Below are 23,700 nucleotides of genomic sequence, written 5' to 3'. Positions count from 1 at the left end.
ATACCCAATCATGTTCCTGACCTGTTGCCAATGAAACACCAGGTGTTTTTTTTTTAGTATTATAAAACTTTACCAGCCTTTTCCTGTCCCCGTCCCAACTTTTTTGGAACGTGTTGTTGGCATCAAATTCAAAATGGGCATATATTTTTCAATAATTAATAAAAATTCTCAGTTTCAACATTTGATATGTTGTCGTTGTACTATTTTCAATTAAATATAGGGTTTAAATGATTTGCACATCATTGCATTTTGTTTTTATTTAGATTTCTGCACAGCATCCCAACTTTTTTGGAAATGTGGTTGTACTACTACTATCACTACTACAACTACTACAACTAATACTACTACTACTAATAATAATAATAAAGTTCTATTTATATGGCGCCTTTTTCAAGGTTCTCAAAGCTGCTTGAAAATGCCAAACATGTTGGAACAAAACAAATCAGAACAGACAACATCATAAGAAATGTAAACACGCAAACTGACCCTCAAAACAATAAAAATTCAGACTGTGGGTCAGAGGAAAACAGTAAAGCATGTAACACATACTAAACAAGTAGGGTTACTTACATTGTTGCATTCTCCAAGGAAGTAAAGTGCAAAACCATCAGCTTTTGTGGCTGTGGGGGCAGAAAAGAATCACAGTCAACTGAAGCAGAACAGATTGGTTGGTCAGTGGTTTGAGATGGACAGCAGGCTGTGCCTATTTAACCATTTAGCCCACATGTTTGACTCTTTTGTGAGACATTTGGAGCTACTGCTTTTGAAATTAACAACCATAAAAGAGAGAGAGTAGAGGTCAAATTAGGGAAAAGGTCTGACCTGTTTTCATGTGTTTTCTGGACTCTGAGGGCTGAGGAGCGGTCAGCACAGGGAATGGTTTGGCATGTTTGCATTGAGTGGACTTTCAGTGTATATCTGCATGCATTTGAGTATTTTAGTGGTGTTAAAGTGAACAAATTAATAACGTGTTAAACGTGTAAATTATTAACACCAATATTTTTTCATACCATTAACGTATTTTCCTAGTTTTTCCCACTTGAACCAAATGTAGTTTCATCCTGAAGCCCAGCTACTCGCATGTTATGTTGCTATGAATCCATGTGTCGTCTCATTCAAATACAGCTTTTAAATTGTATGTATTTCTTATTTCCAGCTACTGCAATGCTCACAATTCATACTTCATGTTTCTGAAATGTCATCTATGGGCAAAACACACTGCTGATGCCAGTAAGAAACGAACAAAAAAGCAACAGCAGAGTGGAAAGCTCCAGTTCCCCTCGAAACAGGACAGGACACAGCAGTATGAGAATCAGAGGCTACATCACAGAGGAGTTAAACCACTGACTGTATATATGATAAAATGATATATGCACTCATTGGTTGCAACATGCAGCCGCTGTTGCTCTCACAGGAAGTCAGTAAAGAAAACTGGAAACTGCGATCCAGTCTGTGGAAATCACACGATTTTTGTGGTCAGATTTATGTGAACCCTGAGTTTACACAATAAAAATAAACTGAGTTATTGAGACTGAGAATAATAAACACATTCTGAAGTAGCTTATTGTGTCCACTCACAAAGCTATACCAATGCACTACTTTTTAAACAAAGAAATCTCTTTAGGGCAAATCTGAGCAAACAAATCTAAATAATCATGATGAGCTACACAAAAAATGCAATTAACTGCAATTAACTGTCTTAATGACTTGACATCCCTAATCATCCCTAAAAGGTTTATCGTATGGCATGAAAATATATTCAAGCACCAAAAATAAAATCAAAAGATTGCTTTTCAAACTTGAAAGATTTAAAGTACTATTCTTAGCACTGCATTTATACCCACTCAAAAATTACAGCTCGGTTCATTCAGTCTGTAAGCAGCACCAAATAACTCAAAATAGCTGAAATTTTAATTGCATACAAAAACAACACAAAGAACAATATTTTAAACGCTGGTGGACAATGTTAAAAAAAAAAACAACCAATATATGTTTGGAGCACATATTTACAATATTTTACAGAACATATATATATATATATATATATATATATATATATATATATATTGTACAGTAATATATAGAGAATATTTTTATATAGAGAATCTTTTTTTAGGGTCATTTTTAAGGGTCAAACTACACAAAATAATTGGATTAATTGCAATTGATTGTTTTAATCACTTGAAAGAATTATGAAAACTGAGGTCATTCAGAACCGACTTATTTCACACCATGAAAATTTAGAAAACTTTTTAAACATGAAATATTTCATGGTCTGAAACAAAAACAGCCCCCTGTCGTGGTCAAACATTTTATTAGTGTTGAAATTTTAACTGTGTGTAAACACAAAATTAAGAGTAATATTTGAATATAAGATGCATTTTTAGACTCAAATACAATGTTTTTATTATGTTTTATTAATGTTTTAATGTTTATTTAGTGTTTTTTAAGAGAACAAAATCTTCAAGTAGGACAAGACAAATGTGAAGGAATCATTAACTACACGAAAAAAGCAAATTATCGTGATTTTCTTTTTTTAATAACATTTGACAGCTCCAGTGCATACATATCTGCAAGTGGAGGCATCTGTGTGTGTGTGTGTGTGTGTGTGTGTGTAGGGGGCAGGGCCAGTTCTCTGAGCTCTGCAGTGCTGCAGTGTGCTGACGAGGCGTGGGTGGATGAGATGTGACAGCCTGTGCACTGCTCACCCAGCAAGAGAGAGAGAGAGAGAGACAGAGATAGAGAGAGAGAAAGAGAGAGAGAGAGAGAGAGAGAGAGAGAGAGATGGGAAACACGCGTCGGGGCAGAGCCTGCTAACCTGGGTCAACCACACCACCACCCAGCTCTCTCTCTCTTGTGCTGCATCATTAACCCATACACCCGCTGCACTGCTGCTCCAGGAGAACGCTCTGTGGCCTAATGGAGACACATCACAGAGGCCATCGCCTCTACAGCTACGAGAGCAAAGCCAAGCCAGTACAACACCAACCAAAAAAGTTTAGACCTAGTTTTTCACACTGTGTTTAATAAATGAGTAACTCTTCCTCGTCAATTTGCAATAATACTCTATATTAAATTAAAGACTTTCATGGTTAGAACCCTGACTGTCATATAAAATGGCACTATACAGGTACATTTTAGTGCTCCAAGAGGCAAACTATGTACAGGACTGTGCAACAGAGACCCTTCATTCGTCTGATTTCCAGTTAAAACAGCCATACAAGTTACAGTTCTCTTCAGGAGACTCGCTTTCAGTTTTTCAAAGAAATCTGCAGGGATATTTTTCACACCTCCAATAGTTCAGTCTACAGAAGTTGGCTGTATTTGCTTCTCACAATCCAAATAATCCCAAACACATTCAGTGATGTTGAGGTCTGGACTCTGGGGTGGTCAGTCCATTGTTCAGCTTCTTTGTTTGATGTGTCCGTCTCCTTTTCTCAGTGAGGTTCTTCTTGACAGCTGCACATCCTTTCAGACCCATAGCGCTGAGTCGTCTTCTCACAGTGGAAGGATGGACAGAAACACCTGTGGATGCTTTCAGATCTGAAGCAGCTTGATTTTCTCCTCTCTCTCAGAGATGAAAGCTTTTAGTGCTGTTTATCTGATGGGGGCAGTTTTGTTAGGAGTCCCATTTTCTTGGCATCTGTTTTGTAAACTTATTTTCTGTTGACTTTGCTCTTCTTTCTGCAGGTAGATTATCTTATATCTCCTGAAAAATGATTGACTTGTACTTAATTGTTATTTTAACTGGAAATTTTATGCAGAGTAGTCTCTGAAACTTGCACAGCACTGGAAGAGCCAGTACTGGTCCAACACTACTAAAGTTTTGAAAATCCAGGGCTGCTGAAACCTTCGTGGGGCAGTGCCATACGCACTGCAAAAAACGGTCTCTTGTCAAGTGAAATGACCTTAAAGCTAGTCAATGAGTGTGTTTACATGCACTCAATAATCCAATCATAATCGGATTTCTGCAGTTATCTGATTATTTAAATAGTCATGTAAACACCATACTCCGATCTAGAAATCCGATTAAGGAATCTAATAAAGAGGCTGGATTTCAGCTCAGTAATCAGATTTCTCAGTGCATGTAAACTCGTACTCTGATTTCTTTCAGATTTCTCAGTCTGCGCATGCGCGAGAACAGACGGTGGATGTCGTGAGATGGCAGCAAAACATTTCTGGAGAGGAAATAAAGGATTTAAATATTCTTCATCGTTTAGATGATGTATGTTCATATTTTCAGGTAAAGTGGTGCGATGTTCTAAAAAAAGCCATGGTATGAAGTTTGAGTTTTAAATTAAGTTTACGTCGCGTCTTCTTCTGTGAGTTTATTGGTCGGTTGCAAAGCAAAAATCTGATTACTGTCTGACTCATGTAGACCCAGAGTTTCCCCATTATCTGATTACTCATGTGCATGTAAAGGTGGATTACTGACAAAATCTGATTTTCTGCAGTTATTGGATTATTAAGTGCATGTAAACACACTCAATATATCTAATATTTCCCATTTTGGGATGGTTGTTGCACTTATTATAAGATTATCATATTTCTAGAAATGGTTTACTTGTTTTAGGTAATTTAATCAGGTAAAATTATCTCACTATACTGGCAGATTATTTTGCTGGTTTTAAGCACATTTCTTATAACAAGCAAAATTATCTGCCAATACAGTGAGATAATTTTACTTGATAAAATTATTAAAACCAGTAAAAATGTCTAGAAATAAGCTAAACAATCTTAAATTAAGCTTACAATAACCTCAACTGGAGAAATATTAGATTTGTTGGGTAGATTTGAGATAATTTCACTTGATAAGACACCATTTTTTGCAGTGTATATTCTTCAGGGGGGCAGCTATTCGACCGTCGACGTTGCCTAGCACGTGTGGTTTAGTGCCATACAGGCAGCAGTCCATCCTCAGTGGGTTGGAACTACAGTGATACTGGATAAGCTGCAAACTTAGTGATGGGACTTAAAGCAGTACATGTCTGCATGATGCAAAGAGGGTCTGACCTGTTTTGATGATGTTGCACAACTCGTACAGCAGGAGTTTGTTGTCGCCGCCCGTGTCCAGCCGCTGCTCCATGTAGCTGTTGAGCTCATAAACCACGCCCTGCATGTTAGTGTCCTGGTACTGCTGGACACAAGAGACACACACCATGCAACTAGCCGTCCCACACAGACACACAAACGACAGGTACTGCTGAAATGTGGCGCCCGGTCCACGTCCACACGCACCTGCCACATGACACGGAAACACGCTCCAAAAACAGATAAACAGCTCCGCTTCACGTTCAGTTGCTTACGGTCACCACTAAACCACAGCCTCGTTATTTATGGTTTATTATTAGCTTTTGGGACAATTTAGAAATGCACTTAAACATATCTCTTAGTTAACTGCACTGTGAGATTAGAACTCGCTGCAGCAAAACTGCATGTTAGCAGACGAGAAAGTACTGTGGTGGAAAGGATGAGTACTGTGTTAAAATCTTACTCAGTTAAAAGTGGAAGTATGAAGTAAAAATATACTTGAGTGAAATCTAAAGTGTCAACATTTAACAAAACTCAAATACATCAAATTTAAAAAAGATGTATCAGTATGAAAATTTGATCCCAGTGCCAATATCAGTTATTTTCTCTGTATATTCAGACATTTTCTCTCCATATTCAGTACCAATGTATACATATATTTACTCAGTATTGTCATTATATGCTGTTACCTGCACCGCCTTGTACATTCATTACTGCCCTGCCTTTTTATATCAGGATAGATCTTGAATGCATATGCAATTTTTGTATATATGCCTGTAATTTGTATATATGCCTGCTTTTTGTATATATTCTTCTTTTCATATTGTATCACCTTTATTACTGTATTATAACTGTCCTGTGTTGTATGACTGCTACTGGCTGCTAACTGTCCTTCAGGATCAATAAAGTGTCTGTCTGTCTGTCGTCTGTCTGTCTGCCTGTCTGTCTGCCTGTCTGCCTTCATATACAGTCATATGCAAAATATTGGGCCCCTGGTCAAATGACGTTTATGTTGATTTTCAAAGTGAAAGTAAGTTAGCACTTCCTCTACTGCACATTTTAATACACAATTACTGTTTATTTGCTGAATTTAAACATATTAGGAACTGAAAAAATAAAATGTAGCTTGGGCAAGAGTTATGGCACATTTTATTATTATTCATTTCCAAAAAAAAGCCTTATTCAAGTGTGTTCTCTGCTGAGGATGTTATTTTCACTTAGAAAATCAACCAAAGATGTCATTAGACTGAGTGTTAAAACGTTGGCATACGAGACAACATCAAACAACGGTTTGAAATATCAGTCAAATCCAAATCTGTCTGATGCCAATTTTTTAAAGCAGTTTGCCAATACTGATATCATCATGCATTCCTAATAAAACGTGAATTGTTTAAAATGGAGGGTTAGAACTTGTCTAGTATAGTCAGAATTTGTCCAGCCTTTTAAGCCTTAAACCTCAACAAGCTCTTTGTGGTGAAGCACCTAATGGGTATATATATATATATATATATATATATAAATATATATATATATATATAAATATAATGTTGCTGGTGTGTCAGAATGTTCTCTCCAAAATAAACTTCTTTACTTTTAATCAATGTTATTTCCTGAATTGAATGTTGATTTAATATTATTAAAAAAAAACAAACAAACAAACAAACAAAAAAAAAATGGAAAATACAAAATGTGCCATATCTTTTGCACAGGCCATATTTTATGTTTCTTTTTTTCCAATCTGTTAAATTCAGCAAAACAATTTATACTTAGAAAATCAACAAAGACATAACTTGACCAGGGGTGCCCAAACTTGTGCATACAACTGTATCCCCATTTCTTCTATGCCTAACTCGTCCTCTCTTGCTCTCTCTATCCCGTCCACTGTCCTTGTGTCCAAAGCTTTTGGGGATGTGTTTGGGTAATGAGGACAAGAGCCACACTGGCCTCATAAACAGGAGCTCTACCAGAGCACCAGCACCTCACATGGCACATTACAGTAAGCTCAGTGTCCTCATACATGGGCCCTGAGTGACCTTCCACAACACCAAGCTAATGAGAACACAGACATACAGCAAAAACGCCGTTCAAAAACGATGCCTCACTTACCCTGCTGACTTCTTTAGTTGAGGGGTCATCTGTGTGGGGACAAAACAGAAAGAAAACCCTTTGGTCAAACAGATGCTTTATACATGCTACAAACCGTATCAGACTTAGACATTTAACCCTTTCACGTTTAGTGTCCAGGCAATTGATTTGGCAATTTTTTTTTCTCATGATTCATCACTTGTTGGCTGAATTATTATAAGCCTAATGTAACATTAACCATTATCCTGAATTCAGACATGCTCAGTCTGAAAAAGCTGACAGTAAAAGGAATTCACTTTCAATACAGTCATACGCAAAAGTTTGAACATCCTCGGTCAAACTACACGTTTTGTTGATTTTCTACGTAAAAATAAATTAACAGGCTAGACGGCATTTTCCTGCAAATTTTAGTACTCAGTTTCTATCTGTTTGAGTTTAACACATTGAAAAAATTTAAAAAGAAAAACGTCATTTGACGGGGGGTGCACAAACTTTTGCAAATGACTGTATATAATGTATTTCTGTATACATTAACAACAGATTCATTTATGTAAAAAAAAGGTTTAAACATGTATATACAAGCTTCTACACGATGAACTCAGGAAAGTGGGACGCTTTGTGCTGACCGCTAAAGCAGAAAAACAATGTATTTTGTCTTTTTGTGAGTTTGTGAGTTTTTGTGAGATAGTATTTACTTCACTTTACTGGGACAATTTTTACTGGGACAGTACTTAAAGGAAACATATTTACTATGTACTACAGACAATACAATAGAATCCTATACAGAGTAAGAAAACACTTCATATAAACATTTCAAACAATCATCGTATAAAAAATCTGTAAAAACTAATTGGTACATTTCTTCAAGATCACCAATTTTAACAGATTTTAACTAACTGACAAGCCATGAACGCTATGGGTCAAAGCCTTAGCGTCTGAACGAGGGCCCACCTCTGCCTGACCAGAGTCAGAGCAGGAAAGGAAAGAAAAAGGAAAAGAAAAAGAAGGACCAAGCGGCGGTCACCCTGCTGTGGATGGCTTTTCTGCTGAGCTGGTGATTCAGAACACAAGCAGGACCAGGATGACCGCCACAGCAATCTGCACGCCTGGAACCGGAAAATAAGAGCTAAATCCCAGAAAACAATGACATCGTTTTTCAGGAAAGCCCTCGGATGGAATAAAGAACGATAGAACAATACAGGACGGAATGACGGCTGGGTCACATGGGTGCAAACTCTGGTTACTGGCTTTAAACTGACCAGTAAACTAACAGTAGCTCACTGAATGGACATCACTCAGGGTCACGAGTGTCAGGCATCATACATTCCTAACACCATTTTCCACCATTTGCTTAGTCTAATTAATTAACTGCCACCGCCGCTTTCACTGCAAGTTTGTTTTGATGAGTTCTGCCCAAGCTGTTCTTTCTTTGAGGAACTTTTAGAGACGACTGAGATTGGCTGAGAGGCGTCACACAGTTCTGCAAATATATAAATGTTGCACAGCTAAGAGCAGTAGTAGCAGCCATCTTGAAACATGAGCTTTGTCTGTCCTTTTTAATGGTTTGGCTACGCAAAAAAACAGATCCTGGCAGATCAGCTACACTTAAGGTAGTCCAAAGAGGAAAACTATGGAAATCACATTTTCACTAAACTGTTATTTTAGCTTCTAAACTGATGTCTGATACATTTTGACCATAAAATATTTGAAAAAATTAAATATTTTATGTGAAACATATTTGGCTCAGGTGTGGCCTGTATCCTAGGGTTTCAGTCTCGTGATTTTTAAGCGTGGCCGCTATGTTTAAGACCGAATTTCTGGCTTCGCTGCTCCACACAAATGTAACTAGAGGTGAAAGACGGCTAAAATTACTCACCTACTTTGGAAGAGGAAAAGCGTGACCTCAACAAAATCGATAAAGGCTGTGATCCTTATATAGTTTCCCCCTGAACTCCTGATCCCACTTAAACTGTCGGAAAGCTACCAAATTTGTGTTTTCCTGACATTTATATTTATCTCATACTCAGCCCCTCTCCCTAATCTGGAGAGTCTCTCAAAGCATTTAAAAGCACAGAAGCCCACCGGCTCTTCACGTCAGGGTGGGTAAAGGATCCCATGGTGTTGCACGAAGAGGAGAAAACCCTCTCTGTCATCACAGGAGGGTAACGACATCAGCTAATTAACACAGATGTGAACGATGCTCGCCTTTAGAAACGCGTCTGCGCTGACGCCGTCACTGAGGGTGCTGGGAAACCTGGACTTGTTCATCTGAATGAAAATGTAATACAGCTGGCCTGACCCAGCCTGACTGTTTAGACCTTCTCTCTCTCTCTCTCTCTCTCTCTCTCTCTCTCTCTCTGCCACAGAGGGTCATGTGATAGTCCACGATGATATAAGACAGGGACATACATGCGCATGGTGTCAACACTGCCCTGCAGAAAGGAGAGAAAGATAGAGAGATAAATACATAGAGAGCGAGACAGAGAGGAAGAGAGACTTTCAAACTCCTTGTGTCAGCTCAGCTAAATACACCCAATACTCAACAAGCTGCTGATCGATCTGTGGATGGATACAGACGCAGTCGTGTGCAGGCCAGGCCCGGACGGGAATCTCCACAACGTCAGCGTTTAAATGGTAGTCCAGTGGAAAAATCAAATGTAGATGTGTTAGGGGTCTAGTTTAGGGTGACCAGACGTCCCTGTTTTCCAGGGACAGTCCCCGTTTATGGAAGTCTGTGCCTGGCTGAAACTGTCCCTGGAAATGTCCCCGTTTTTAACTGTGCATTAAAAACACACCGGAAAGTCCCAATAAAGACCAGCAGCAGAGCAGACAGGCAGACGGCTCACTTTGTGCTCATTTTGGCCAACAGAGGGGGCTGCTGCTAACTACTGACCACTTCTGCCACTTGCTCACCTAGTTTTACAGAATAATGCTGTGTAAAACTCGACCAGAAGCTAGCAAGTGTCACGTGAGTCCACATCATCACCACAGACATCTTCTCAAAACACGAGGTAACCCAGGGATTAAAAGCAGGGGTGGGGTTACGGGACTTGAGTCGTACTACCAGGTGATAAACGTGCTTATTTGTACAGGCACACGATCTGCCTGAATGTAGCTACCATGTGATCTACAAATAGTGCATCATTTTTTAAACTGCGCCACTTTTACAGCCGTCCATATATGACATAAGGCACATGTTGATAGCTTCTGTCTCTCTAGAACTGGAGCTGTCCAGGGGTTTGTTTAGAATCTGACTATTGGGATGTAGCCACGGGTCTTTTTTCTGTAGCCACGGGTCTGTTTTTCTGTAGCCACAGGTCTGTTTTTGTAGCCACAGGTCTTTTTTCTGTAGCCACGGGTCTGTTTTTGTAGCCACAGGTCTGTTTTCTGTAGCCACGGGTCTGTTTTCTGTAGCCACAGGTCTGTTTTTGTAGCCACAGGCCTGTTTTCTGTAGCCATGGGTCTGTTTTCTGTAGCCACGGGTCTGTTTTCTGTAGCCACGGGTCTGTTGTCTGTAGCCACAGGTCTGTTGTCTGTAGCCACAGGTCTGTTTTCTGTAGCCACGGGTCTGTTTTTGTAGCCACAGGTCTTTTTTCTGTAGCCACAGGTCTGTTTTTGTAGCCACGGTCTTTTTTTCTGTAGCCACAGGTCTGTTTTTGTAGCCACGGGTCTGTTTTCTGTAGCCACGGGTCTGTTTTCTGTAGCCACGGGTCTGTTTCTGTAGCCACGGGTCTGTTTCTGTAGCCACAGGTCTGTTGTCTGTAGCCACAGGTCTGTTTTCTGTAGCCACGGGTCTGTTTTTGTAGCCACGGTTCTTTTTTCTGTAGCCACGGGTCTGTTTTTGTAGCCACGGGTCTGTTTTTTCTGTAGCCACAGGTTGTTGTTTTTCCATAGTTTACCATCGCTTCACTCACCATGGTAGCTACAGTATGATTTTATGACACAGTTTACAAAGCTACTTACTTAGTATCCAATTTCATCAGTCAGCCTTCACCACAGTTTATTACAGTACAGCAGTTACCATGACCAAAATACATGAAACTGGAACTGTCCCCCACTTTTTATTTCATAGATAAAAACATTGGATATTTTAACGATATACTGACCGTCAAACTGAAAATGTCCCCATTTTTGCATTTCAGAAATCTGGTCAACTTAGTCTAGTTTTAACCACCACATGGCTAATGTAGCTAACATACTATTATCTATAAAAATGGACAAACGAACACAAAAATGATGACCGCTGCTACTGTTTTCAGATATGCAACACATTTTGGTCCATTTTCACAGAACAGTATATCACACAAGGACAGAAAGTACATAAAAAAGTGAAGCAGTGAGTCAAGCGTGTGATTTATGTATGCAGTTCCATGATGCTAACCTAGCGGCTGTGAGCTTCCTGGACCCGTTAGCTACATTAGCCTCGTAGCTCCAGGGCAAAACTGAAAAAGGAGACAACAGACGCCAAACATATGTTGGTTAACCAACTACACTTGTGTAACAGAGGAAGGGGAAATCTTATGTACAGTCATATGCAAAAGTTTGGGTGTCCCAGTCAAATGATATGTTTTATTAATTTTCATAGTGAAAATAAGTTAACACATCCTCTACAGAGAACATAAAATACATAAAAACACAAAATGTGGCCTGGCAAATATTATGCTATTTCACTATTATGCACTTTCATATTTTTTTTGCACTAAAATTTGCACAAAAAGTTCCTCGTAGAGGATGTGCTGAAGTGGAATTCGACCAATTTTCCTAAATTCACACAGAATTTAACAGTAATGATGTAAACAAAGTCATTCAGAGTGGTTTGGTGTGAAACACTCCGTTCTAGAGAAACTTAGAGTCAGAACTGTTCACAGTGGTGGTGATAGGAACCAGACGTCCACCTCTAAAAGCTCCCTCACAGAAGATTAATACATAAAATGGTTATGAATACACTGTCTAATGCCCGAGACATTGTTTTATGATCGTTTTGAGAAGGTCTGGGCTATTTTTTAAACACAGAGTGGCAGAGTGTTACATGCAGGGCGTTGTGAAGCAAAATAGTCCCCAATGAACCTTTTTTCCAGATTTATCACTATTTTATCATCAACATTACATATAAACACTCAGAAGACTCATGTAGGTTCACTGGTGGTTTGTGATAGTAAATAAAATGTCTACATGTGCTTTGTAGACTTGACGACCCCTGGTTCCTATCACCACCACTGCGAAGAAATCTGAGTCAGTAAATTTCACATGAAACGACTCTGAATATTTGTGTTCACATCTCAATGACTGAACTGAGCAAAAATGTTGAAACTCTGTGAAATTCCCCTTTAACCCATTTTCACTCAGAAAATCAATAAAACAAGTAAACTGTGCTCAAACGTTTGCATGACGGTAGTTTTAGGTGCAGCGCCCCTGTCCTCTGGTGCCAGGCGGGTATGTGCCACACGCCCCGCTGCCCTCCGCTCTTGCAGGTAAAGCTGGAGCTGCTTTATCTCCTCCTGCTAAAAGATTCCACCACACAAGCCCATCTTTGTGCAGCCATGGCCGCCATCCAAACACAGATGATAAACAGCATCAGCTGCCTTCCAGGCCTAAAGCACCACCCAATACCCTCTGTCTCTCTCTCTCTTTCCCTCTCTCGCTCTCTCGTCCACCCCGTCACGGTTAGGTGGTGGGAGCTGGGAAGTGGTCAGACGGAGGACGCTACCGTTCTGTCTGTGCGAGCGCGTCTGTGTCCAGCTCTGCGGGAAAGTAAGCCAGAAACGTGGTGAGCGTTTCACTACAGGCTACAGAGAGAGGGCCTCACCTGGGATTCCCACAAACAATCAGAGAAGAAACACGCTCTCCAGACTGAACCCTTAAGAACACAAGTCTAAGATTTCTAGGGCTTCTGGGACTTTCGGTCCCTTTAAGAACTTTTCAGTGGATGGTTTTATGATGAGCCATTTCCTGCTAAGGATGAGTACGAATGTGAAGAACCATTAAAAGAACCTCATAATGTAAAAACGTGATACCAAAACCAAACGTCCAAGTTAATCACCGTTACGGAACTTTCGTTTTTGAAGGGGAATCCAGTGATTTTTCTAGGTTTTTGCAGAATTAAATCATTAAGATTAGTGATTCAGAGTGTTTGGTGTGAAACGCTCTGTTCTAGAGGAACTTAGAGTCAGAATAGTTCACAGTGGTGGTGATAGGAACCAGACGTCCAGCTCTAAAAGCTCCCTCACAGACAGTTACTACATGAAATAGTTGTGAAAACACTGGCTGATGTTTGAGACAGTGTTTCATGAGAGTTCTGAGATGAAGTTTTGGTCTAAGCCAGGGGTGTCAAACTCAACCACTAGACCATATTTAAACCAACCATATTTAAAAATCTCAACAAATCTGTGGGCCAGTTGTGTTTTCATTTTATTTTCACTTAACATTTTGCCATGACGACCCTAACTGGCCTTTATTTGTTCAAAATATGTCAAAACTACAACGGCAAAAAATAGGCATTGTAGTCTAAAGTAGTCTTGAAAATAAAAAATAATTTAAAATAACATTTTTTGACATCTTTTATTTGTTTTGTTTTTGTGGTGCTGTCCCATAAACGGTTGTTGGGGAGGGGGAGCACACATTACATTGCAGTGCATGCTGGGAACTGTAGTGCAGCTCATGGTGAAATAGGCCAATATTCATGGAAAATTAAAATAATTTTGCCAGCCTAAAAGCACCGTGTCACGGGCCTGACTTGGCCTGCGGGCCTTGTGTTTGACACAAGGGGTCTAAGCTTTTAATCCATTCCCAGTGGAGAGGTACATGCAAGGTGCTGTAAGGCAAAACAATCCCCCCAAAAAACATATTTTGTCAGATTTACTACAATTTTCCCATTTAAATCTCACACTGAAGACGCGTAGGTTCACTGGTGGTTTTGGATGGTAAATAAAATGGCTATATTTGTGAGGTAGACATCATGACCCCTGGTTCCTGTCAACACCACTGTAAAGTAAGCGCACCATTTCACACCAAACCACTCTGAATGACTTTGTTTACATCTTACTGAACACAGAAATTTTGAAGGAAAAAAAAAAAATCAGTGCCCTTTTACGCCCTTTTTATAAATGTTGTTCAGCATTGTGTAATATTATCTGATGTTTTCAAAGTATTTATTACATTCGTTATATGCTCTGATATCGGGAAACAGCCGGTGCACAGTGAGCTTTTTCCTTTCATTGATTGTGAGGAAACGATGATGTGATGAGAATAAATGCTCAACTCTGCTGAAATCTGGAGAGCAGAATTATGAAAAATCATGTATTGGTTTACAGACCCCCGTCAACAAGTCTCATTGTGCTGACCTGTGTCATTAGTTAGATACTAAGTAATCCGTTTTCCTCTCTACCCTGAAATCAGTCCTGAGAAAGTCAATCAGGGTCGGTCTGCGTGCTCTATTACTGCGGCCTGCTGAGGCTCTGAGCTCATGAGTGCTTTATCTCTGTGCTTCTTGTATTTTTAGGTTCTGCCCTCAGGAGGGTTAAAACTGCTGATTTAAAACTGGGTTTGATCACTGTTCAGTAAAATCTGAACCGGCCTGCGCACTGCAGGTCCACAATGACCTCTGATCTCCATTGCTGACCACTGATCTCTAACAGGCCACTCAAACCCCTGGAGGGGGGGGCATGTTTTCCATGTTTATTTTTCTTTCTCCATCACTCACTACAGTTTCCTCTTTCCTCATTACTTCTTTCTTTGTTTGTGGCTCGCTTTGCTTCTTCTCCTACTTTTCTCTTCTCCCTCTTTCTTGATCTTTCCTTTCTTTCTTTTCTCTCTGCCCTTTTCTTCCTTTTTACCTATGCTACTCTTTACTTTTATTCTGTATATTGTCACTGCTGGAACTAAACCTCAACATGGGACGTTACAGGAGAAAGAAAAACATTTTTAACTTGTAGTGAAAGTTGATGGAATTTTGGACAGTTTCTGTTGGTTCATCATGAAATTTCATTCATTTATTCATCATCATTAACCACTTAATCCAGATTGGGTCGCGGTAGCAGCTGGGAGAGCAGAGAATCCCAGACGACCTTGTCCCCTGCAACTTGGAACCCCAGCCCCGGAAATGAACTGGACACACACTGTAAAGGGTAACTTGAGATTATGCAAAAAAGTTTTTGCATGACTAACAATATCTTTCCTGCTCACAGTAGTGGTGATAGGAACCAGACATCTGAAGTATCTGAATGCCTCTAAAGCTCCCCACAGAAGATGAATACATGAGATGGTTATGAATACACTGTCTGACGCCTGAGGCACTGTTTTATGATAGTTTTGGGGTATTTTTGTTAACACAGAGTGCTAGAGTGTTACATGCAGGGCGTTGTTCAGCAAAATAGTCTGCAAAGAATTTTTTCTTTCAGATTTATGACTATTTTACCTTCATCAACAGTACATGTAAACACTCAGAAGACACGTTTAGGTTCACTGGTGGTTTTCAACAGCAAATGGCTATATTTCCTTTGCAGACATCACAACCCCTGGTTCCTATCACCACCACTGTGAAGAAATCTGAGTCAGTAAATGAAACTTTCATTTTTTCGTTCACATCTCAAGGACTAAACTAGGCAAAAATGGTGAAAAAACTGTGAAATTCCCCTTTAACCTATTTTCTTCTATGCTTTTTTCTTTCTTTCCTCCCTGCTCTTTTTCATTATTTCCTCCTTCCTTGCTCTTGTTTTGCTCTTTGCTGCTCTTTTCTTTTTGTCTCCACTGCTTTTTCTTTTTTATTTTCCTGTTTTATGTTCCTTTTCATGTTTTTCCTTGCTTTTTCTTTCTTCCATGCTCTTTTCTCCCTGCATTTGGCCCACCTTGTGAACTCATCCCCCTCACCTGTCACACATAACTTGTATATAACCCTGTGCAGAGTCAGTAAACAGTCTACAGTCGTTACGTCGGTGTCGTTCTCCAGTTACGACTGTGTCCTAAACACGTTCTTAATGCTGGTCTAATTCCTCCCCAGGTGAGTTCAATTAAATCACTTCAGTTCAGTGGAGCTGCAATTAATGACACACACCAGGTTCGCTAAGAGAGCAGAGGAGCAGCAGCTTGTCATCACAGGTAACTCTCTACAGTCAATGGGCCGCATAGGAACCAAAGAATCATGTCCAATGTGAAAAGCCTTCTTAAAAACACTAAACTAACTAAAAAAAATAGAAGAGCCTGCATTCAGCATTAAGGTGTTAGTTATGGAAGGAAGGGACGCAAGTATAAACCTAAGTGTATGTAAAGTAGGCGTTTAAAACTGCTGTCAGAATGCTGTGACATCCTGAAGAACCTTCTTATACCACAGTCCTATCAAGGTCTCTCTTACCTCGGCCACGGGCTCCACTTTAAGACATGACTTAAATTAACCATTTGCATAATAATGATTGACACGCCTCTCAGCCAATCAGGCTCTAAATGCTACTTTCTCCATCAAGCAAAGTTACTGAGGAAACTTTTGTTGAGAGGTTTTTTTATCTAAACTATATATAACTTCATATATTTTTAAATTTCCTTTTAAATGTATATTTTGAAGTATTTTAGTAACATGCTATAAAATACATTTATGATCTGAAACCTGCCTGCCCTCTAAATCATATGCTGTTTTGTCTTTTCGTTCCTCAATCCACGTAAACACTGAACAATAAAACTTTGGACCACCGAGACAAAAAAGACAAAAAGTTTGGTTGATCTTCAGTTTTTGTTTTTTTTTCTTTTTTTTATTTCTTTTTTTTTGTTGACGTGATCAGGGCCATGGAACCACAAATGGACGGTGACAGGGTCATGATTCACTGAGTGTGCATGTGTGTGTGTGAGTAAGAAGGAAAGAGTGAAATCAGAAAGAAAGAAAGAAAGACAGAGACAGTGAGAGGAGAGAGTGAGACGGAGACAAGAAAGAGAGCAAGGGAGAAAAACAGACACAGAAAAGAGAAATACAGGGAGAGGGAGAGAGAGAGAGAGAGAGAGAGAGAGAGAGAGAGAGAGAGAGAGAGAGACAGACAGACCATGGGCCAGGTGTGCTGCTCCTCTGGAGACGGTGGGTTTGGGATTTATCAATTACCTCACACGGGGGGCACTGACGTCAGCAGGACCTGGGGGTGCTCATTAGTCACGGCCAAACTACACGTGTGCATGCGCGCGCGCACACACACACACACACACACACACACACACACACATACACTCACTCCAAAATTCTTTGGAACAAGAGCTAGAAAGTTATTTGGAACTAGAAAGGAATATATATTTTGTATATATTTTTTAAACAATCTAAAAATGGCAAAACACACGTTTGTGTGTTCAGGCGTCTTTCAGAACACTTTTCACCGCGGTAGTGGAGTTTGACTGGGCCGCACACCCGGAAACTTTTCAGAGTTTGACTGGGCACAAACAGGGACATTTTCTTCCACAGTAGTAGTGTTTGACTGAGCCACGAACCAGGACGCTTGTCTCTGGGCCGCATACCAGGACACATTTCACCATGGTAGTGGAGTTTGACTGGGCCATGTACCAGGACACTTTACTCTGTGGTATCAGAGTTTGACTGGGCCACAAACCAGGACACTTTTCACAGCGCTAGTGGAGTTGGACTGGGTCATGAACCAAGACAATTTTCCACTGTATCAGAGTTAGACCGGGTCACAAATAGGGACATTTTTATTGACAGTAGCAGAGTTTGACTGGACTATGAACCGGGACACTTTTCTCTGCGATATCATACTTTGAGAGGAGCGGAAAACCAGGACATTTTTCTCTGCAACAGTGAAGCTTGACCGGCTGACAAATCAGGACACTTTTGACTGCTTTAATGAAGTTTGACTGGGCCATGAACTGGGACAATTTTCTCTGTTGTAGTGGAGTTTGACTGGCTGGCAAATCAGGACACTTTCTACAAAAAGGGACATGCTTCCCCACAGTAGCTGAATTTGACCTGACCTCAAGCATTAAAAATGAAAAAACTTTAAATTTAATAATTTAAATATACTCTGCCCTGAAAAATGTTTTTTTAAATGGTTAACTCCTTCTGGACGGCTTATTCGATTATATAGTAAATATATGGTATTTGTGCCAAGTGTGTTATCCTGGCGCAGAGTTTATGTATAAAACACAATATCAGTCTGTCATGAACAAGCTTGAACTTATCACTGTCCAGTACAAAAATTCTGGACAAGTACAAGGATTCTGATGTGGTGACTGCAAACTCACAGGACATGTCTGCGCTAACGTAGACTGTTCGAGATGTTTAAACTGTGCAGTTCATAAAAAAAAAAAATGTTTTCTGAATTGTCACTGTGTCCAGTTTATATTTCACATCTGTCTAATAAACAATCCTGTACAGTGTGTACATTAAGAAACAAGGTGGTAAGAAAATAAAAAAATTGCATTATCATATATATTCATAAATTTTAACTCTTAATGAATGCCATTTTTGTAGTCAACAATAATGCAGACAATTTTACTTTGCATGTATTTTTATAGTTTAAATCATGACTTTTTTACTTTAAAAAGTGCATCATTTTACAAATGACCTACTAATCACTAGCAATTTATTGAGAACATGAATTGTAATTAATATTTTATGCACTGCAGGCACACAGACGGAGACACACGTGGAAACACAGACTCAATAAGTTAAAACTTTATAGCCCAAAAACTGACTGTTATACTTCAGTCTTGGAGATTACAGAATCTGAGGGAGCCAATGTGTTGGGAATGTGTGCTTTGAGGGTAAAGACAGTCACAAGATCCAAAACATGACTACTCACAATTTATATACACACACACACACACACACACACACACACACACACAATTTACATTTGAGAATTTGAGACCATTCAGCTACAACTTGGTGGGACTTTCACATCAAGCATATATATGCTACAGTCATGATGAAGTTTCTGACTTCCAGAAAAAAAAAATCAGCTTTCCAACTCTTAATTGCCACACAGACGTTATGGATTATTAGACTAAATTAGTTCAACCTGCGCTCCGACAAAAAATAAACTAAAAGTATATGTTCAGACCTAGTACAAGTACTAATAATACTAAACTAACCCCTCGATTTCTAATATTTATCTTTTTTAAGACTTTTTTAAAATTTCATTTAAAAGTTGTAGATTTGAGTTTAATTTTTTAATTAAATTTTATTTAAAAAATGTTGCTCTGTGTTTTTATGTCACTCCCAAAACACAAAGAGTTTTAGTCTGTATTTTAGGGGATTTCTCTAGGGAAATTTTTAGCCACACTCCTGCATTTCAGAGCAGGAAGTGAGACTGCATCCCTGTCCCTCATGGCCACAGGGGGATCAGTTAGATTCCACTGTTTTGAAGTAAATGTGTCCGAAAGTCTGAAAATCAGCGTGTGACACTAAGAACGGTCACTACCAAAACACACATTCCCTGCAGTTACTCTGCAGGTACTTTTTTTGTGTTTCAATAAAAAATATGATTTTATGTGTGCACGACTGTTCAAATCTGTGTCTGCTAGTGTTTTTGAGTTCTGAAAGTTTCTGTAGTGTTATGATTGTTTTGTTAGTGAGAAAATGGAAAGTTCAATCACTTGTTTTGATAAAATTAACATCATTCAGCTACAGCGTCACTCAAAGCAGTCCAAGTCAGTTAAAAGTCTGAAATATGATTGCAACCAGTTCAGTAGAATGATCCATACGCAATTTGTGCATTATATGTTATTATATTATTGTGCGTTATATAAGGGAACACTAACAATCAAAAATGTCTGTCTGTGCAAGATTTTTGATGCATGCTATCAGAATTTCTGGCCCTATATAAATAGTAACTCACCACAGCCAACACCCACATTTAAAATAAATGAAAAAACAAAAACGAACCACTTTTTGAATTCCAGTGTAAAAGCTTTTAAGACTCTTATATTTCATTCAGCAATATATGCAAAAAAATCACTAGTGTCCTGTGAGTGTCTACTTCTTTCCAACCAAACAGTTGAGGTGGTGTGAGCATTTTGAAGAGAGAAATAACTTTGGTCACTCAAATCTCCTCATTAGACATGAAAATCTGCCACTTTAATGTCCAGTGGGTAAACAATTTCCCTGGTTTGATCAAGGTCTATTTATTCATATATTATCAAGGCCTACATCCACACTCAGTTCTCAAAGATGTATGTCTGCACTAAACATCTTGTAAAGCTGGTTTATTTCACTAAATTATACACTTTTTCTAATGTAATCCTACGTTTTGTTTTGTTTTGCTTATTTTGTTTGTTTTTAGTAAGTTTTCAGTTCATATGTACAAGTGTTACTGATACTACCACTTGGCCCACACTTAGGCTGTGTTCACACAGCAGGTAAAAGTGGCCCAAATCTGATTTTCTCACCAAATTCGATTTGTTTGTTTGGCTGTTCACAATATCTTTTAAATGTGATCTGTATGAAACATCAGTCTGAACAGATCAGCTCCTAAACTGACCCATATGCGCTAAAGAACAATGCTTCACATGGTGCACCTACCCAGAGGTAAACAATCACGACTTCCAACGAACGCCAGTCGCTCCTGGAGGGTTCAGCTTCATCTTCACCAGCATCACAGGAGCCATCATGATGCTTCACTGACTGACAGCTGGGCTCATCACCCAGAATGTGTTTGAGCTCGCCGTAAAAAATGCACATCATTCGGCCGCGGTCACTTCTTTGGTTCGCGTCCTCGGATTCTTTAAACTTTGCTTTCAGACTTGTTCTTGACGCTGCAGCCTCGTTCTCCTCCGGCCGCGTTCAGTCATTTCTTTCAAAATCTCTTTGAAAACAGAAGTTTTTGGATGAGTCTCTTCTACTTTTTTGTACAGAAACATCAGCCTAAATGTTTGAGTCTCAGCAGTGCGAAATTGTGACGAATGTCGAGTTGGACTGACGTAAAAGTCGCATGAATTCCGATCTGGCTGTTCAGACGGAGTCGCATTGCCGCAGATTGGACACGTATCGGATTTCAGTCCCACATATGAAAGCGTCTCAAATCGGAATTGGGCCACTTTTACCTGCTGTGTAAACAAAGCCTCAAAGTTTGACTAACATAACTGCAGCAACTAGAGAGGCAGGACTCTTAATTTTGCACATAGTCCATTTGTTCATGATTGTTAACACTCTACTAGCCACGTGTGCCTCTGTGAATGTGCAGCAAATTACAAGCTGTACAAGTTGGGAAGGCAAAGTGTAGACCGCCACTACGCCATCTGCTGGTTGCATTCATTTGAAATCGCTATTCATTTCTCCACAGGGAAATTTTTTGATAACAGACTAAAAATCACTTAAAGCGGGAACTTTGCAACCATACAAGCCCAGCAGCTACAAATGCAATACAACAACCAAACATTCTGCTAAGTCATATAACCCTGAAGAGTGAAATACCCATGGAAGAACCCATGGCTCAGTGCTGGAGCTGCTTCGTGCGATACGTGCTAGTGACATCATCATGACGCTACTGTATTTCTGTCTTTTACTGTAGTTTAACCATTTGGGACACTGACATAATTTCAAATACAACTGAATACCGGAGCTACACAGCAGGTTACACTGCATGACCGGGAATGTGCGGCACCTCCAATTCACTGTTAACCTACGTTTTAAATGTAAACAGACACTTACATTCTCTGTATACGCCACAGAAGAAGCTTTATAAGATTTACTGGTCTTTCATAGCAGCTGAAATCTACAGGTGTTATCCACGCTGACTGAATTACAGCAATGAGGACAAATATTCAAAATAAAGGAATAAATATAAATGCAAAGTTTTAAAATGTCGATGAATATTTGTAAAAATAGAATTGTGATTCAAAGAACCATCACAGTATCGATGATACAACTCGGTAAACACTCACATAAATGTTGATTATAACAAAGATCATATGATGATCCGCACAGTTTAAGGCACGGATGGAGTCCTTGTCCCTGACTGCGCTTACTGTACCCCTACAACCAGCTCAGGCAATCGTGTGACTTACGACACCAGTCTGGGCTGCAACGGGAAGCAATTCTTTGAAATGTTTTGCTTCCAATTTCTCAATTTCTTGAACTGTTTCTTTGACTTCTGTCAGTAAGTTCTGGTCACGTATTTGTCTTTTGCAGAACTGCCCTGCTCGACCAAGTGACCAGCTTGATGTTAGCAACGGCCAGTTTCACATCACTTTACCAACTGTCGTCTTGGCAGAAATGAGGAAGGTGAGAACGTCTGGTAGAACGACAGTTTCTCAATGCGCAGTTATTTATGCAGTAAGTGAATTTTATTAAATAGACAAAGTAGGCGAACCACCTCAAGACCAGCAGAGAATCTGATGAGGCTTCAGCATTGCACTGAGTGCAGCAGCTGGACAAGTCCTTTCTTTTCATTTCATTTAGGCATCTGTACAAGGCTGAAACTGGGGCTATTAAAAATACTCAGGGCTACCTAATGACTGTGTTGCGTTTTGGGATGCAGTATACAGGATGATTCAAAAAGACTGATCTGATTTCAACATGATTTATTTCACTTGTAAATCATTACAGAACAATGCAGTGAACTGTAAATGGTTTAAATGAGCATAAAGTTTATTATGTAATTGTACAAGGTCTCAGTATGAACCTCCTCCAGCTGTACGGACAACATCAACGCCATAGTCAAATTCATCCCATACTCCATTGAGCATGTCGGGTGTCGCTGCACTCACGGCTCTTTCAGTGCGATTTCGGAGATCATCCAGTGTTGCCGAACCAACGACGAACGCTCTGAGCTGTTGGAGCTTCACTGCCCACGAAAATCACGATGCACAGTTATGACGGATTCACTCTTATTGAAGTGGAGAACGCAAAACGCTTTCTGCTCAGGGGTCTCCATCTCCTCGCAGACTGAAGGGAGCCATCTTCCACTGACAGTCAGAGACTCTACAACCCCTTCTTTCAATTGGAATGTGATTGGTTCCTAGGCACCTCACGGTTGTAAAAAATATGGCGCTTTGAAATTGGATGAATCTTTCTGAATCACGCTGTATAATGACAATAGCTCTGGCTGGCGTACTGGAGGAGCTGCACCTTATTTACTACTTTTGGGCATGATGAGTACACAAGCAGTAGGTAGAAGGGATGCACTAAAATTTCGTCCGGCAAAACAAATGAGAAAAAATTGGGGCTGATAAAACAAAACATTTAATGTCAAACATCAAAGTGTCTCAATCTAACACTCAACAAATAATCTGACTGATAATGAAAACAAGAAAGTAATACTGCATAATATGTATAAATATACGGGAACCTTTAACAAAAATGTCGGCCTTTGCAAGATTTTTGATTAAACTGCATGTTATCATTATTTCTGGCTCTGTATCAATGGTACATTGCTGTAGCCAACATCCACATTTAGAACAAATGAAAAAACAAAACCAACCACTTTTTGAATTCCAGTGTAAAAGCTTTTGAAAAGGCTTTTACATGCATTCAGCAATATATGCAAATAATCACTAGTGTCCTGTGAGCGTCTATTTCTTTCCAACTAAACAGTTGAGGTAGTGTGAATGCTTTGAAGAGAGAAATAGCTTTGGTTGCTCAAAAGTCGTCCTTACTAGACA

At 39.5% G+C, this 23,700-nt stretch overlaps 1 protein-coding gene across 4 annotated transcripts in view; it reads right to left on the bottom strand.

Annotated features, from left to right (window-relative positions):
• The window catches only part of pde10a (phosphodiesterase 10A), a 188,394-nt gene that overhangs the window by 45,250 nt on the left and 119,444 nt on the right, over positions 1-23,700 (bottom strand). For 3 of the 4 annotated variants that reach the window (XM_036573720.1, XM_036573722.1, XM_036573723.1), the window contains exons 3-5: positions 7,138-7,166; positions 5,014-5,137; positions 571-620 (exon numbers count right to left, since the gene is read on the bottom strand). In XM_036573720.1, coding sequence (XP_036429613.1) covers positions 571-620; positions 5,014-5,137; positions 7,138-7,166 — 203 coding nt within the window. The remainder of the gene's footprint in view (positions 1-570; positions 621-5,013; positions 5,138-7,137; positions 7,167-23,700) is intronic. The other variant, XM_036573721.1, reaches the window with a different exon arrangement.

The sequence above is a fragment of the Colossoma macropomum genome, unplaced genomic scaffold (assembly GCF_904425465.1).
Source record: "Colossoma macropomum unplaced genomic scaffold, Colossoma_macropomum, whole genome shotgun sequence".
Taxonomy (NCBI): domain Eukaryota; kingdom Metazoa; phylum Chordata; class Actinopteri; order Characiformes; family Serrasalmidae; genus Colossoma; species Colossoma macropomum.
The sequence above is the reverse complement of the archived record's forward strand: the minus strand, read 5'-3'. Positions and strand labels throughout refer to the sequence as shown.